The sequence below is a fragment of the Podarcis tiliguerta genome (assembly GCF_965153285.1).
Source record: "Podarcis tiliguerta genome assembly, chromosome: 14".
Classification (NCBI taxonomy): Eukaryota; Metazoa; Chordata; class Lepidosauria; order Squamata; family Lacertidae; genus Podarcis; species Podarcis tiliguerta.
The window spans coordinates 49229895-49244248 of NC_139547.1; the positions used below are offsets into that span (position 1 = coordinate 49229895).

The window sequence follows — 14354 nt, forward strand, 5'->3', positions numbered from 1 at the left end:
TAAATCCGATTTTTTTAAAATTTAAATCTGATTTTTTTAAAATTTAAATTGGATTTTTAAAATAAAATACTTTTGGAGGAAAAATATTTCTAAAGATAGTTCGCTATTTAAGTTACATTATAGTCCCAAGTTTATAAGGATTTGTTTCAAGTTTTTCATGTGTGCTAAAACTCAGTCTGAGGTTTTTGGTTTTTTAAAAAAATTGTTTAACCACATCAGTTAACAAACATGGATACATATGCTATAATGTTAGTGTTTTAGTTAAATAAATTGTTTAAATTGTTAGTGAGGAAATGATCATTTTTCTCCTTCCAATAAAGTACTGCGGAAAAGTTGTCCAAATATAAACAGTAAACCTATTAAACTTCACCACAATTTCATAATTATCTGTCAATGTATTTCTAATAGTATAACCAAATCAGTAATTTTTGATATAACTGTAAAAACTACTCTGAAATTTTATTATTCCAAACAGGAAACCTTCATCTGGGTGTAAATATTAGGATTATACCAGCAAGAATGAGTCTTTCTGTAAAAAAAGAGAGATTTAAATCAAGTTTAAATCAAATCTTACTGGCTAGCGATTTAAATCGTGATTTAAATCAATTTGATTTAAATCAAATCCACCCTGCTGTGGAGTATGATAATGTATTTTCCTTGCCAGAATGAAGCTAGTAGTCTGTTTGTATAGATGCCCTTTCTGCCTCAAATCAAATCCACCCTGAGTGAGACCCTGTCAGTTTTACAGGGTGGCATAAGCCCCAAGGAAGGTCTCTGCCCCATGCAGCCTGCAGTGGCAAGTCCTCCCCCAGGCGTCCCAAACCGCCCCTCTTACCGTCATTGATCCGGTGTCTGGAGGAATACTGGACAGCGAAGGATTTGAGCTGGGTCCGCAGAGGCCCTTCCTCCACAGCTGGATTCTCCAGCCACTGCAACATCTGCATGAGGACTTTGAAAAACAGCGAGGAGAAGGTGGTGTCCTGGGGGACGGAACGCTGGAGAAGGGAACAGGTGGGGTTACAGGCAGAACACAAAGCGAAGGGGCAAGGCAAGAGAACGGCAGACCAGAGGAGCTTACATTTCCTCCTGCTAAGTTGCCAGGGTGGTCTTGAAGCCAGGGCTACCAGAAGGCTAACTGGAGCCTTCACCTTTGGTACCACAAATGCTTGGTAGGGTGGTGTAATGGTTCTAGGGGTTGCTCGTGCATAAGTTGCCGTTACTTCTGGCTAGGTTGCCTGGTTGAACCCTTTCTGTCTGAACAGCCTCAAGTTCCGTGGCTGCCTCAGTCGCTGACAGAATCCGTCAGTGGGCGTTTCTTAAACCTCTTCCAGCATAGCTGTTTGACACCCAGTCTCCTCCTACTTTGCCTGTGCGGAAGTCTTCTGCGCAAAGTGGGTGTGGGCAGCGGAGTACTCGTGCCCTCTCCGCTGGTCTCCGGCGAAGAGTCCTGGAGCCACCTCTCCGATTCCCCCATCTGCCCACCTTCCCCACTGGTGTTAAGCTGATTTCCTTCCCCAGCGGATGGGCTACCTCTCTCCCTACTGGGACCCTCTCCGCCATCCCTCTGGAGCCTCCTCTCCGCCTCCAGCTCCGATGGCAGTTCCCTGACAGGTGGCATGCGGGAAATTAATAGATTAATTAATATGAAATAACAACCACCTGGTTGTTTGTATGGGCCAGACTTCATCTACCCACACAGATCATAGATTAATAGAATCATAGCTAGGGCTGGGCGATATATTGATATAACATCCAAAACCGGTCTAAAGTCCATAATGTGATATCGGTTTCATAATTTTTGACCAGGCAATGTATCACGAATCATGATGTATGTTAGGGCTGAGCAATGTCTGGCTTTCAACGTTCAAGGTTGTTACACTTCCACAAAATCCTTTCACAGAGTCTAGACAAGGATTTCCGGAATATTGGCCTTGTTTCGCCGTCCTGGGCTCCATCAGTAGTTGAAGCACTGAGTAATGCAAATAAATACAATATCATGATCTCACATATTTTACAGCAAAAATAATATCAAACAATAACTAACTGTACATACCATATGTATTATGTGGAAGTGTAACAACATTTCATGCAGATTGTTTGAACTTTATGAACAGGCAGGTGGAATAGACGCCATTACACGGATGGAGATTATGAATGAACTGACTAGAAAATGATCTGATCCACTAGGTCTTCTGCTTTGTTCATTTATTGAACTTTATGAGATACTTCTGTTGAAATTTGATACAATGAATAGCATACTTTACAGTGGTGCCTCGCAAGACGAAAAGAATCTGTTCCGCGAGTCTCTTCGTCTTGCGGTTTTTTTCGTCTTGCGAAGCAAGCCCATTAGCGGCTTAGCGCTATTAGCGGCTTAGCGGATCAGCTGTTAAGCGGCTTAGAGGCATGGGGAAAAGGGGGGGGGGAAACCCGCAGGAACTCGCAAGACATTTTTGTCTTCCGAAGCAAGCCCATAGGAAATTCGTTTTGCGAAGCACCTCCAAAACGGAAAACCCTTTCGTCTAGCGGGTTTTCCGTCTTGTGAGGCATTCGTCTTGCGGGGCACCACTGTATTTATCTAAGAACACAGCCGGTTACATCTTGTGTGTTTATTGAGAATGCTTTACGTGACCATAGGTTTGTTAGTTGTTGTTTTGTAACTGAGCTACCCTGGCAGCCTCGGATGACAACCTGGGCCCCTCCACCCACAGAAGTCCTCACCTGACACTGGAAAAGCAGGCGCATAAGCGGACAAGATGCAACGTGGTTCCGGTGCATCGCCATCACCAGCGCCCCGCCATGGGGAGAGTTCAGCAGGGCCGCCACCGCCTGCAGGAGTTTCACCGCGGTCCCTGGCGTGGTGTCGTTCCCCTGGCGGAGCCGGACCAGTTCCTTCCCCAGCGCCTGCTGCAGAGCCAAGGAAAGGGGGCGCGGGTTCGAGTTCTGCCAGCGGGGATCTGGAGTCAACGGAAAGAGCTGCCCAAGGCGCGAAAAAGGAGGCATCAGAAAAGCGAGGGAGCTGCATTTGCTTACAGACTAGGAAAAACACGGGTTTCCAGGTTTCTACATTTTTGCTTCCTTTTCTCCCAGCCGCAATACCTGGGTTTCTGCAGATCTCGGTGCAGTGGGAAAGGTCAAAGAGGGGGAGAAAAGGAAGCATGGACTTTCGGGGTAAGGGATCCACCGGGAAGGGGCTGGTGGTGAGAAGGAAATGAGGAGGGCCCAAAAGCCCCATCTGCCCATGGCATTTGCTGCCCCAAAGTCTGCCCTCCATAAAGGTAAAGGTAAAGGGACCCCTGACCATTAAATCCAGTTGTGACCGACTCTGGAGTTGCAGCGCTCATCTCACTTTATTGGCCGAGGGAGCCGGCGTACAGCTTCCGCGTCATGTGGCCAGCATGACTAAGCCACTTCTGGCGAACCAGAGCAGCGCATGGAAACGACGTTTACCTTCCCACCTATTTATCCACTTACACTTTGACGTGCTTTCGAACTGCTAGGTGGGCAGGAGCAGGGACCGAGCAACGGGAGCTCACCCCATCGCAGGGATTCGAACCGCCAACCTTCTGATCGGCAAGTCCTAGGCTCTGTGGTTTAACCCACAGAGCCACCCACATCCCTCTGCCCTCCATACCCATCTGCAATTAAGCAGGCAATGACAATACACAGGGCCTTCTCAGTAGTGGCCTTGCATCTGTAGAACTCCCCTTCCATGGAAGCCTGCCTGGCACCATCTTTGTTCTCCGTTTTGTGCCAGATAAAAATGTTCCAATTTTTTAAAAAAAATCTGCCTGGGCCGTTGCAAAGGTCTGGTCCCCACCCCGTTTTTTCAATACCAGATTTTCAGCAGTTGCCATTTGTTACTGCAGTCTTACAGAATCTATCACCTGTTGTCTTTCACTGCCTTATGGCATCTGTTGCTCAGAGAGGCAAGGCTGAAGAACAGCTAATAAAGGTTTCAACGAAGGAACAAAAATGGAGTGATGGGGAATCATGGGATGTATATATGTGTGTGTGAGAACCGGCATGGTGACAGGAATATGTTTGCTCAGAAACTGGGTTTAGATATTTGTGGCCTCTTTCAGAGTATGGGAAGCCTTAGACCTGTCTCTTAAATGCACACATGCATTTTAAGGTTTTAACATTTTGTGCTGTTTTGGAAGTCATTGCGGCTCACTTTTTGTGAAAGAAAAGGGACTAAGAACTGCAATAAATAAGCAAAACAATAATTCTGTGGCGGAGACTGTCTGCAGTTTCGCCAGAGAGACATGGACAGCGTGGAAGAACATGCAAAGAAACAAAGTGGGGTTGGGGGTGTTAGAATTCCTGCTCCGTGATTGCAGTCACGGGATTGTTGTCTATCACATGACGGTATATATTTTGACTCCACAGAGTGGGAAGTGACGGAGACAGGATGTTTGTGTTGCTGTGTTCTGTGAAGTGGGACTACTGTCCTTTGTTCTTTTGCTCTTTGCTGTCTGATGCTAGAGAGAGAGGGAGCCATGTTGCAGTGCTCCCTGTGTGTTTAGATGTAAATAAAGTAGATTAGCCAAAATGCTGAGTTGCTGAGGTCTGTCACGCGCATGATGCACAAACTCTGCGGATCCCTAAGTGTGCCGATGTCTGTAGGCATCAGTCGCTGTGATGTTCGGGCAGAAGAAAGCTCCCGAACGAAAGACCAGGAGGGAGAGAACATGCCAGTCAGGCATATGTCTCTGCCAGGGTCCTACTCGAGTGTAGGACAAGCTCCTGACAGGGGGTTTGGGGGGGGGGGTAAGGATCAGGGTCCCTACCTGAAGGAGGATGCCTGCCAAGTCATCATCTGGACCGAGAACTCGGATCTGGGCCAAAGCACGGATCCTGCCCTGCCCTTGTGGAGTCTCGAGGCTGCTTTTGGGTCGCGGAGAATCATCGCTGTCTGAAGAGAGAATAATGGGGAAATCTTGAGAGTGGGGCTTTTTCAAGAACTTGTCAGGGACTGTTTGGATGAGGGGGGCACTGAGCAGGAACGGTGGGAGCACCCCCCCCTACCCCTGATCAGGATCCTGAATCTTCCCAGGAGCAGTGGGACAGTATAGATTTGGAACAATGGTTTGCAGAGGGACATAGTTCAGAAAACAGTTGGGAAGAACCAGGGGGTGAACAGTTAGGCGAAGGAGAACTGGGAGAGGGAGAGAGTTAACAGACTCAGTGTTGCTGGAAAGCCTACATCGGATCAAGGTCAAGGAGGGCAGATAAGATGGCAGCACAGAAAGCACACTGGTTGCGAGATCAGGTTGCAATAATAGCAACAATAATAAATTTTTATTTATACCCTGCCCTTCCCTGGTTGTAGTTGCCTTCTGTAATCATAGACCACACCCTCTTGGAGTGTTTTGTTACCGATTCAGTTAAGTTCTATATTTCTTTATTGGCAATTGCAAAAACCGGCTGTTTTAAAACAATTTTTTGTTTCATTTCTGTAAGCCACCTGCTGCTACTAAAATTCAATTTTTAAAAATGTGGGGAGAGAGAGGAAATAAACTGCTGGAATTTCGCCACACAGAGAAGACATTTTTGCCGTCCCCCGCCGTCGCTGCCAAACCACATTTGGTCTCTTTTTTGGTACTGCTTCTTGAGTGTAACAGCTTTATCGCTGTGGCTTTAAAGCTGCATTTTGGGATTTCTATTTATTCTGTTCTGAGCACTTTAGGCAAGCAGCTTTGAAGTTACTTTGTGACAGAAAGTGGCATGTAAGAGCATGCGTAACGAATGAATGAATGAATGAACGAACGAACGAATACCTCGGCGAGATGGGATAGAAGCGGTGAGCAGCGAATGGAATGTCTGTCCGCCAGTAGCTCCTCTCTCATGCTGGACCTCCACCAGGTGAGCCATGTAATCTGAAAGAGAACAAATCGGCAACAAAAAAAGCGTCAGTGGATAGTGTGGTTATACATTTCAATCATTAGGGGGCACTGGAGTTAATTGTATATGGGTGGAGTTAGGGAATTGCTTGTGCGGATAAGATCAGCTGCTGGGAATCGCAAGTGGGGAGATGGCTGCTGAGCTCAGGTTCTGCTTGTGAGCTTTCCCATATACTTCTGGCTGGCTGCGTTCAGCACCCTTAACAAACTACAGCTCCCAGAATTCCTTGGGGGAAGCCATGACTGTTCCAAGTGCGATCATAGCACTTTAAATGTATAGTGTGGATGTGGTCTGAATGGAACAGAAAGTGTCCCATGGAAAACTAAAACAAAGGGGAAATGCCCTTCCCTGCTGGGAAGAGCTGGTGGGTGTGGTGCTTTTTAGATGACGCTGGGAACTCCAACTCCCATCAGCCCTTGCTAACAAAACAGGGCGTGATGGTAGTTGAAGCCGAAAACATCGGGAAGGCAGAAGGTTGGGAAGATTATGATACGCACAAACAAACCTGCCCGTATAATATGACCCATGCCCAGAAGGTTGATGCTGAATAATAAGAACAATAATAAAATCAATATACAGTGGTGCCTCGCAAGACGAAAAGAATCCGTTCCGTGAGTCTCTTCGTTTAGCGGTTTTTTCGTCTTGCGAAGCAAGCCCATTAGCGGATTAGCGGCTATTAAAGGCTTAAGGGATTAGCGGATTAGCTGCTAAAAGGCTATTAGCAGCTTAGTGCCTTAGATAAAGGGGGTAGGGAGCGGGAAAAACCCCCCAGGAATCGCAAGACATTTTCGTCTTGCGAAGCAACCCTATTAGCGGATTAGCGGATTAGCGCTATTAGCGGTTTAGCAGCTATTAAAGGCTTAAGGGATTAGCGGATTAGCTGCTAAAAGGCTATTAGCAGCTTAGTGCCTTAAAAAAAGGGGGTGGGGAGCGGGAAAAACCCCCCAGGAATCGCAAGACATTTTCGTCTTGCGAAGCAACCCTATTAGCGGATTAGCGGATTAGCGCTATTAGCGGTTTAGCAGCTATTAAAGGCTTAAGGGATTAGCGGATTAGCTGCTAAAAGGCTATTAGCAGCTTAGTGCCTTAAAAAAAGGGGGTGGGGAGCGGAAAAAAACCCCCAGGAATCGCAAGACATTTTCATCTTGCGAAGCAAGCCCATAGCATATTCGTCCTGCGAAGCACCTCCAAAACGGAAAACCCTTTCATCTAGCGGGTTTTCCGTCTTGCGAGGCATTCGTCTTGCGGGGCACCACTGTACAGTCATACCTTGGGTTACAGATGCTTTGGGTTGTGTGATTTTGAGTTGTGCACTGCGCCAAACCCAGAAGTACCGGAACTGGTTACTTCTGGGTTTCGGCACTTGCGCATGCGCAGAAGTGCCAAATCACGATCCACACGTGCAACACGCGGCGCTGCAAGTTGCAAATGCGGCGGGTTGCGAACGTGCTTCCCGCATGGATCACGTTCGCAACCTGAGCGTCCACTGTACAAAAATTCAATATGAGAGTTTTTTTCTTTCTTATACACATCTTTGTTTTTTCCTTCCCCTCACTTTCCCTCCTGTGTCACTTAATTTTTTTATCACTGATTTCCGCCCCCCCAATAAATATAAAAAGGAAAAAGAGAAAAGATGGAGCTTGAGGAGGGGATCCTCCCCCCGCCCGCTGCCGCAGCCCTGAGTTCCCTTACTTTTGTCCATGATATTCTGCTCCAGAGTCTGAGGGTCGTGCGAGACGGCCTGGTCCAGGTACTGCAGAAGCTTGCTCATGCTGGAGACGGGGATGCCAAAGGACTGGACAAACAGCAGCAGCTGCTGAGGCTCCAGGTCTTGCAGAGCTGGGACAAAACACCCCCCAAGTCAGAACCGGCTCGCTCCAAGTTCCTTGCGAACCCGCAAAAATCACATGACACAGAGCCTTAGGTGCACGGCCAGTTGTGTCACAGGTAACTCAACAGGCCTCTCTCTCTCTCTCTAAAATAAGTGACCACAAATACAGTGGTGCCTCGCAAGACGAAATTAATCCGTTCCGCGAGTCTCTTCGTCTTGCGGTTTTTTCGTCTTGCGAAGCACGGCTATTAGCGGCTTAGCGGCTATTAGCGGCTATTAACGGCTTAGCGGCTTTAAGAAAAAGGAAACAAACTCGCAAGAAATCGCAAGACGTTTCGTCTTGCAAAGCAAGCCCATAGGGAAATTCGTCTTGTGGAACGACTCTTGCGAGGCATTCGTCTTGCGGGGCACCACTGTATTACAAAACTCTTATCATCAAATAGCTTTTTTAAACACATAATTCCTTCTCGGCTTCCCACCCCTCCTTCCCTTATGTTGTTTTGGTTACTCCTTTTTAATAGCTGTTTTTGAACACATACACTTTTATTATCTAAGCCTCGATATCGGTAAGTCTTTCAGTAATTCGTTGCTTATACAGTGGTACCTCGGTTTTCAAACGCCTCCATAGTCGAACATTTCGGAACTTGAACGCCAAAAACCCAGAAGTAAATGCCTCCATTTTGAGTTTTCCATATTGAGGCTTCCGTTTTGAGGCTTCCGCTTTCAGTTTCCGAACATTTCGGAACTCAACCAGACTTCCAGAATGGATTGCATTTGAAAACGGAGGTACCACTGTATTTCAAGCCCTTCCTGTGACTTCATGTATGGAGGATAGCTCAACAGATAGGCCACCAATGGCGTCTCTTCCCACATCCCCAGGCCGGCCGGCCGGCCTACCTACCTGCATCCACCAACCGAGGCACCTCTGAACGGATCATGCGCAGCTTCAGCCAGTCTGGGAGGAGAAGGGCCTCTTCCGATGTGTCCACCAGGAAAGCGGTGGGGAGGGGCTTCTTCTCGGGGAACCAGATGTCCAGCAGGGTGCAAAAGTCCCCGCCCCCGGCTTTAAATAAATGTTCGGAGAGTCATCTTGCTTGCCTCGCGCATATTTGCTACACCCCAAACCAGCCTTCGTCAACCTGGTGCGCTCCTGATGTTGTGGACCACAACTCCCCTCCCCCAGTCCCGGGCTTCTTGGGGGCTTTGGGGAGGTGCCAGAAAAAAATACCGTATTTTTCGCTCTATAAGACGCACCAGACCACAAGACGCACCTAGTTTTTGGAGGAGGAAAACAAGAAAAAAAATATATTCTGAATCTCAGAAGCCAGAACAGCAAGAGGGATTGCTGCGCAGCGAAAGCAGCAATCCCTCTTGCTGTTCTGGCTTCTGGGATAGCTGCGCAGCCTGCATTCGCTCCATAAGACACACACACATTTCCCCTTACTTTTTAGGAGGGGAAAAGTGAGTCTTATAGAGCAAAAAATACGGTACTTTTTTGGGGGAGAGCAGCAAGCTGGTAAATGATCTTTTTACCACAACTCAGGAAACAGAATAGAGAGGGTCACAGAAGCCGCCCCACAAAAGCCCACTCCCTACTAACAACAGAGATATGTGTGCATCAAAATCCTGCTCAACTTCACCCAAACGTCTCCTCCCCACAAAAAAAAAATCTTGCCCTCTATATCCATTATGCAAATCAGGCCAGTGGGCAGAATTGACTCAGCTTCTGCTGGTTGTATTGAACAGGCGAGAAGCCACACAGGGCGCTCAGGTCCCATGCTTGTGAAACACGGACCACTTATATACGCCATCTCCAGCTCCTCACAAGATTCCATCAACGGTGTCTCCAAAACAAGTTTACACATCACTGGGGAAGACAGGTGAACTAATGCCAGTGTACTGGAAGAAGCAAAGATCATCAATGTCGAAGTGATGATGCTTCGACATCAACTTCGTTGGACTGGTCATGTTGTGCAGATGCTTGATGATCGTCTTCCAAAGCAACTACTCTATTCTGAACTTAAAAATGGAAAGCGTAATGCTGGTGGTCAACAAAAGAGGTTTAAAGACTGTCTCAAGGCAAATCTAAAAATATGTAGTATAAACACTGACAACTGGGAAACACTGGCCTGCGAGTGCTCCAGTTGGAGAACAGCTTTTACTAAAGGTGTCGTGGGCTTTGAAGACACTCAAACTCAGGACGAAAGGGAGAAACGTGCTAAGAGGAAGGCACGCTTGGCAAACCCTCACTGTGATCAACTCCTGCCCGGAAACCTTTGTCTCCACTGTGGAAGGACATGTGGATTCAGAATTGGCCTTACGGATTCACTGTTAAGACCGTCTTCATGAAGGACAATCTTACTTGGCTATGAGAGATCGCTAAAGAAGATCCACTGGAAACTGCTATGTAGCCACTGCTAAAGGCATCAGAGATTTCCCCGGGCATTGGTCTCACCTGCCTCTGCACCTATAAGGCCTAGGGACCTTTTATTGATTTATGTAGGGGGAGAAAAACCAGGAGCACTGAACTGAAATCTGCAATTGGCGCTTCATTCCACAGATTCACTTTCACAGGAGAAAGACAGAGCCTCTCAGAGAAGCTTTGCAGGGATTCAAGGAGAGATTCCCCATTCCATTTGGCTCAATCAGGCGTAGATCCATTAATTCCTGCCCGGGGCAAAGGGGGCTGGGCAGAGAGGCAGATCCAGCATCCACTGGAAAATACATGACCTCCATCATTCACCTTGAGGTGGTCCAAGAGTCAGCAGAATCACCATGGCGTGGACGACCAGGATGTGCATCGTTGCTGTTTCTCCGGTGCTCCAGCGGAGGAATACCTGATCTTGGGACTCCGACTAGAGAGAGGCAGAGGCAGAGAGAGAAGATTGGGTAATGAAATGCAACCGCTCTTGGAGAAAAATGGCGGCTGCTCACTTGCAGAATGCTCACCCCTAAGAATCTTGCCTGGCCCCTTCCTTGGGGAGAACGTTTCTAAATCAATCATATATATATATATATATATATATATATATATATATGCAGGTTTTGGTGTCCTCGGGTGTCTTCCCGTGTAAAAGTTGGGGTGTCTAGGCGACGTTTCGACGAGGTCTCACTCGTCATCTTCAGGCTGGTGCTTTCGGCTTCTTGTTACTGGAACAGAGCAGGATCTCAGTGTTTGAGTTCCTATAAATACTGTTGAGGAGGTGTGGTGTATAGCCTCCAATGTTCTGGGCAGAGAGGAGGTTCCCAGGCTAGTGTGCCTTTTCTTCTTTTGTTCCTTAATTACTTGAGGGATATCTTGAGTGATTTCTTGAGTGATTTCCTGAATCCCACTTAGGTGGGTCATTAGGTGTGGATTAGTTGCTAAAGCCTTCGTGTCTTGAACTCTTGAACTTTGTGAAGAGTTTTTCTGAGAAGATGGCTGTACAGCACTTGGTTGTGCTCTGGCTTGGCTTCGTGTATAGGGGCGAGCTGTGGTTTTGTGGCCTGTGCCAGCCAGATCTGTGTAGGGATTGCAGGGGGGTGCAGCATCCGGAGGTGCCACCCTGGTTTGGCTACTGGATGGTGTCTGTAATTTATCTGTGGAGAGGGTCTGGGTTTGGGTCTGGTGTGGTTGATTGGTGATGGCGTTCTGTGTGCCTCTGGATCTGGTGTCAGATTTTGTGGGGAGGGCTAATTTCCAGATGTCTGGCAAGCGGGATGTGTCGTCACGCTTGTTCATGTTGTGAGGGTGTTTCTCTATCTCGATGGCTTCCATGATTATTCTCTTGTGGTGATGTTCCATGTTAAAGAGCAATTTGGAATCTGCAAAATTAATTTCGTGTCCTGTTTCTTTCATGTGTTGGAAAAGAGAAGAAGTTTTTTCTTCTTTTTTGACGGCATTCTTGTGTTCTGCGATCCGTGCATTTATTCGTCTGTTTGTTTGTCCAATGTACGTGGCTGGGCAGACTTTGCAGGGTATTTCATAGACCCCTTGGTTTTCCAACTGAATTTTATCCTTGGGGTTTCTGAGGATATTGGCTATTTTTTGGTTGGTGCAAAAGGCTGTTTTGATATTGTGTTTATGGAGGATTTTGCTAATTTTATCTGTAGTGCCCTTGATATAAGGAAGGAGGGCTATGCCATTGTTTTCTTCTGTGTCTTGGTTTTTGGGGGGTGTTTCTTTTTGGATTAGCTTCGTAACCCTGTTTTGCTGGTATCCATTGGCAATTAACACATTTGAGAGATTCTGTAACTCAGTTGTCAAGTGGTCTTCGTCAGCCAGGCGTTTGGTTCTGGAGATGAGAGTCTTGGCTACGGAGTTTATTTGTGCAGGGTGGTGGTGTGATTGTGCATGTAAGTAGCGGTTGGTGTGTGTTTTTTTCCGGTAGATAGTGTGTCCTAGGGAGCCATCAGGTTTTTTGTAGATTAGGACGTCAAGGAAGGGAAGTTGGTTGTTGGCTTCTATTTCCATAGTGAATTGTATTTTGGGGTGTAGGCTGTTGAGATGTGTGAGGAAGCTATCCAGTTTTTCCTTCCCGTGTGGCCAAATTACAAAGGTGTCGTCAACATATCTGAGCCAAAGTTTGGGTTTGTGTTCTGACTTGTCTAAAGCATTGGTTTCAAAGTGTTCCATGTACAGGTTAGCGATGACCGGTGAGAGGGGTGATCCCATAGGTGCTCCTTCTATCTGTTTGTATCTTTGTCCATTGTGGATGAAGTACGTGTTGGTTAGGCAGTGGTTGGTCAGGTCCAAGATGTATTCGGGGGGATTGTATTTGTTTTGAATGGCTGTCAAGGCTTCATTAATGGGCACTTGTGTGAAGAGAGATACAACATCGAAGCTCACAAGTAGGTCATTGGGTTGTAGGTTTTGCTTCTTTATTGTTTCTATGAACTGGAAGGAGTTTGGAACGTGTGAAGAGATGGATTCTGCATAGGGCTGAAGTTGCTTGGCGAGAAATTTAGCGAGATTTTGTAGAGGTGAGCCTATGGAGCTGACTATTGGTCTGAGTGGTGTTCCTTCTTTGTGTATCTTGGGGAGGCCGTAGAGTTTGGGGCATCTGGATGATTTTTCATCCAGAAATTACAGACACCATCCAGTAGCCAAACCAGGGTGGCACCTCCGGATGCTGCACCCCCCTGCAATCCCTACACAGATCTGGCTGGCACAGGCCACAAAACCACAGCTCGCCCCTATACACGAAGCCAAGCCAGAGCACAACCAAGTGCTGTACAGCCATCTTCTCAGAAAAACTCTTCACAAAGTTCAAGAGTTCAAGACACGAAGGCTTTAGCAACTAATCCACACCTAATGACCCACCTAAGTGGGATTCAGGAAATCACTCAAGAAATCACTCAAGATATCCCTCAAGTAATTAAGGAACAAAAGAAGAAAAGGCACACTAGCCTGGGAACCTCCTCTCTGCCCAGAACATTGGAGGCTATACACCACACCTCCTCAACAGTATTTATAGGAACTCAAACACTGAGATCCTGCTCTGTTCCAGTAACAAGAAGCCGAAAGCACCAGCCTGAAGATGACGAGTGAGACCTCGTCGAAACGTCGCCTAGACACCCCAACTTTTACACGGGAAGACACCCGAGGACACCAAAACCTGCATTCCTGTACCCGTGAAAATCTACGAAAGCATATATATATATATATATATAGCACCTCCAAAAAGCTTTTATTGCTGGCTCTTACATTAAAAAAAGAAACTGATCCTGTTTCAATTTATTTCATTGCTTCATTGTGTTTTAAATAATCATAAACTGCCTTGCAAGGGCTTGTCCAAAAGGGAGAGTAAAACCAAAATAAATATAGAGGGTAAATTTATTTATTTGATAGATTTATTTCAAGCCCTTTCTCCAACATGGCGTTCAAAGAGGTTTAAGGCAATGATAATGAAAATTCAATGATCATTAAAATACATTTCCAACAACAAATGTTGAGCTCACAATAATCGCAACAGCATTTTTTAAAAAAATCACAAACATTGCAATCATTATAATATCAAACCCAATTGCATACAAATAAACAACAACAATACATTTCTCAAAACAATGGCACAATTCAATAAAGGCGTCATAACTCGTAGTTACTTCCTAATCGCAGGGAACCCTACTCCAAAACAACAACAAAAGAGATTAGCTGTGTGTCCTGTTGGTTTTCAAACAAACTGTTTTGCAACGCTGCAATAGATGGAAGCCTCATTCACTGAACGTGAATTGTAGACACTTACACGGAATGATACATTCCTTTCTGTGGAGGCAGACCAAACCATTTGGGAGGGAATGCCAAAGACATGGGGCTGCCACCAAAAAAGCCCTGACTCGTGTTGCTGCCCTTCTCCCAGCCTCTGTCCCGAGCAGGACTTCCCCCCATGACCGTAATGCACGGGGTCACTGAGTAACAGGACAGGCACTCCTCCAGGGACTCAGCGGGGAAAGAGAGGGCCACTCACCCAGCTGTAGACCTCCTCGCCCTCTTTGCTCTGGCGCATGCGCTTGATGTAGCGGGAGAAGACGGAGAGCAGGGCCACCAGCACGGCGTCGGACTCTGAGCTGTAGGAGAGCTTTGAGAAGAGGTGGGTCATGATGGTGGACCGTTCCACAATCAGCCTGGCCACGTCCTGAG

The 14354-nt window shown here is 46.7% G+C and overlaps 1 protein-coding gene across 2 annotated transcripts in view; it reads right to left on the reverse strand.

Annotated features, from left to right (window-relative positions):
- Nucleotides 1-14354, reverse strand: part of INTS1 (integrator complex subunit 1) — an 89881-nt gene that overhangs the window by 32636 nt on the left and 42891 nt on the right. For both annotated transcript variants that reach the window (XR_014504883.1, XM_083413298.1), the window contains exons 24-31: nt 14182-14349; nt 10479-10590; nt 8637-8798; nt 7597-7743; nt 5781-5879; nt 4791-4915; nt 2719-2973; nt 836-995 (exon numbers count right to left, since the gene is read on the reverse strand). Coding sequence is in view for 1 of the 2 variants with exons in the window: in XM_083413298.1 (XP_083269424.1) it covers nt 836-995; nt 2719-2973; nt 4791-4915; nt 5781-5879; nt 7597-7743; nt 8637-8798; nt 10479-10590; nt 14182-14349 (1228 nt within the window). In the remaining variant the exon portion in view is untranslated. The remainder of the gene's footprint in view (nt 1-835; nt 996-2718; nt 2974-4790; nt 4916-5780; nt 5880-7596; nt 7744-8636; nt 8799-10478; nt 10591-14181; nt 14350-14354) is intronic.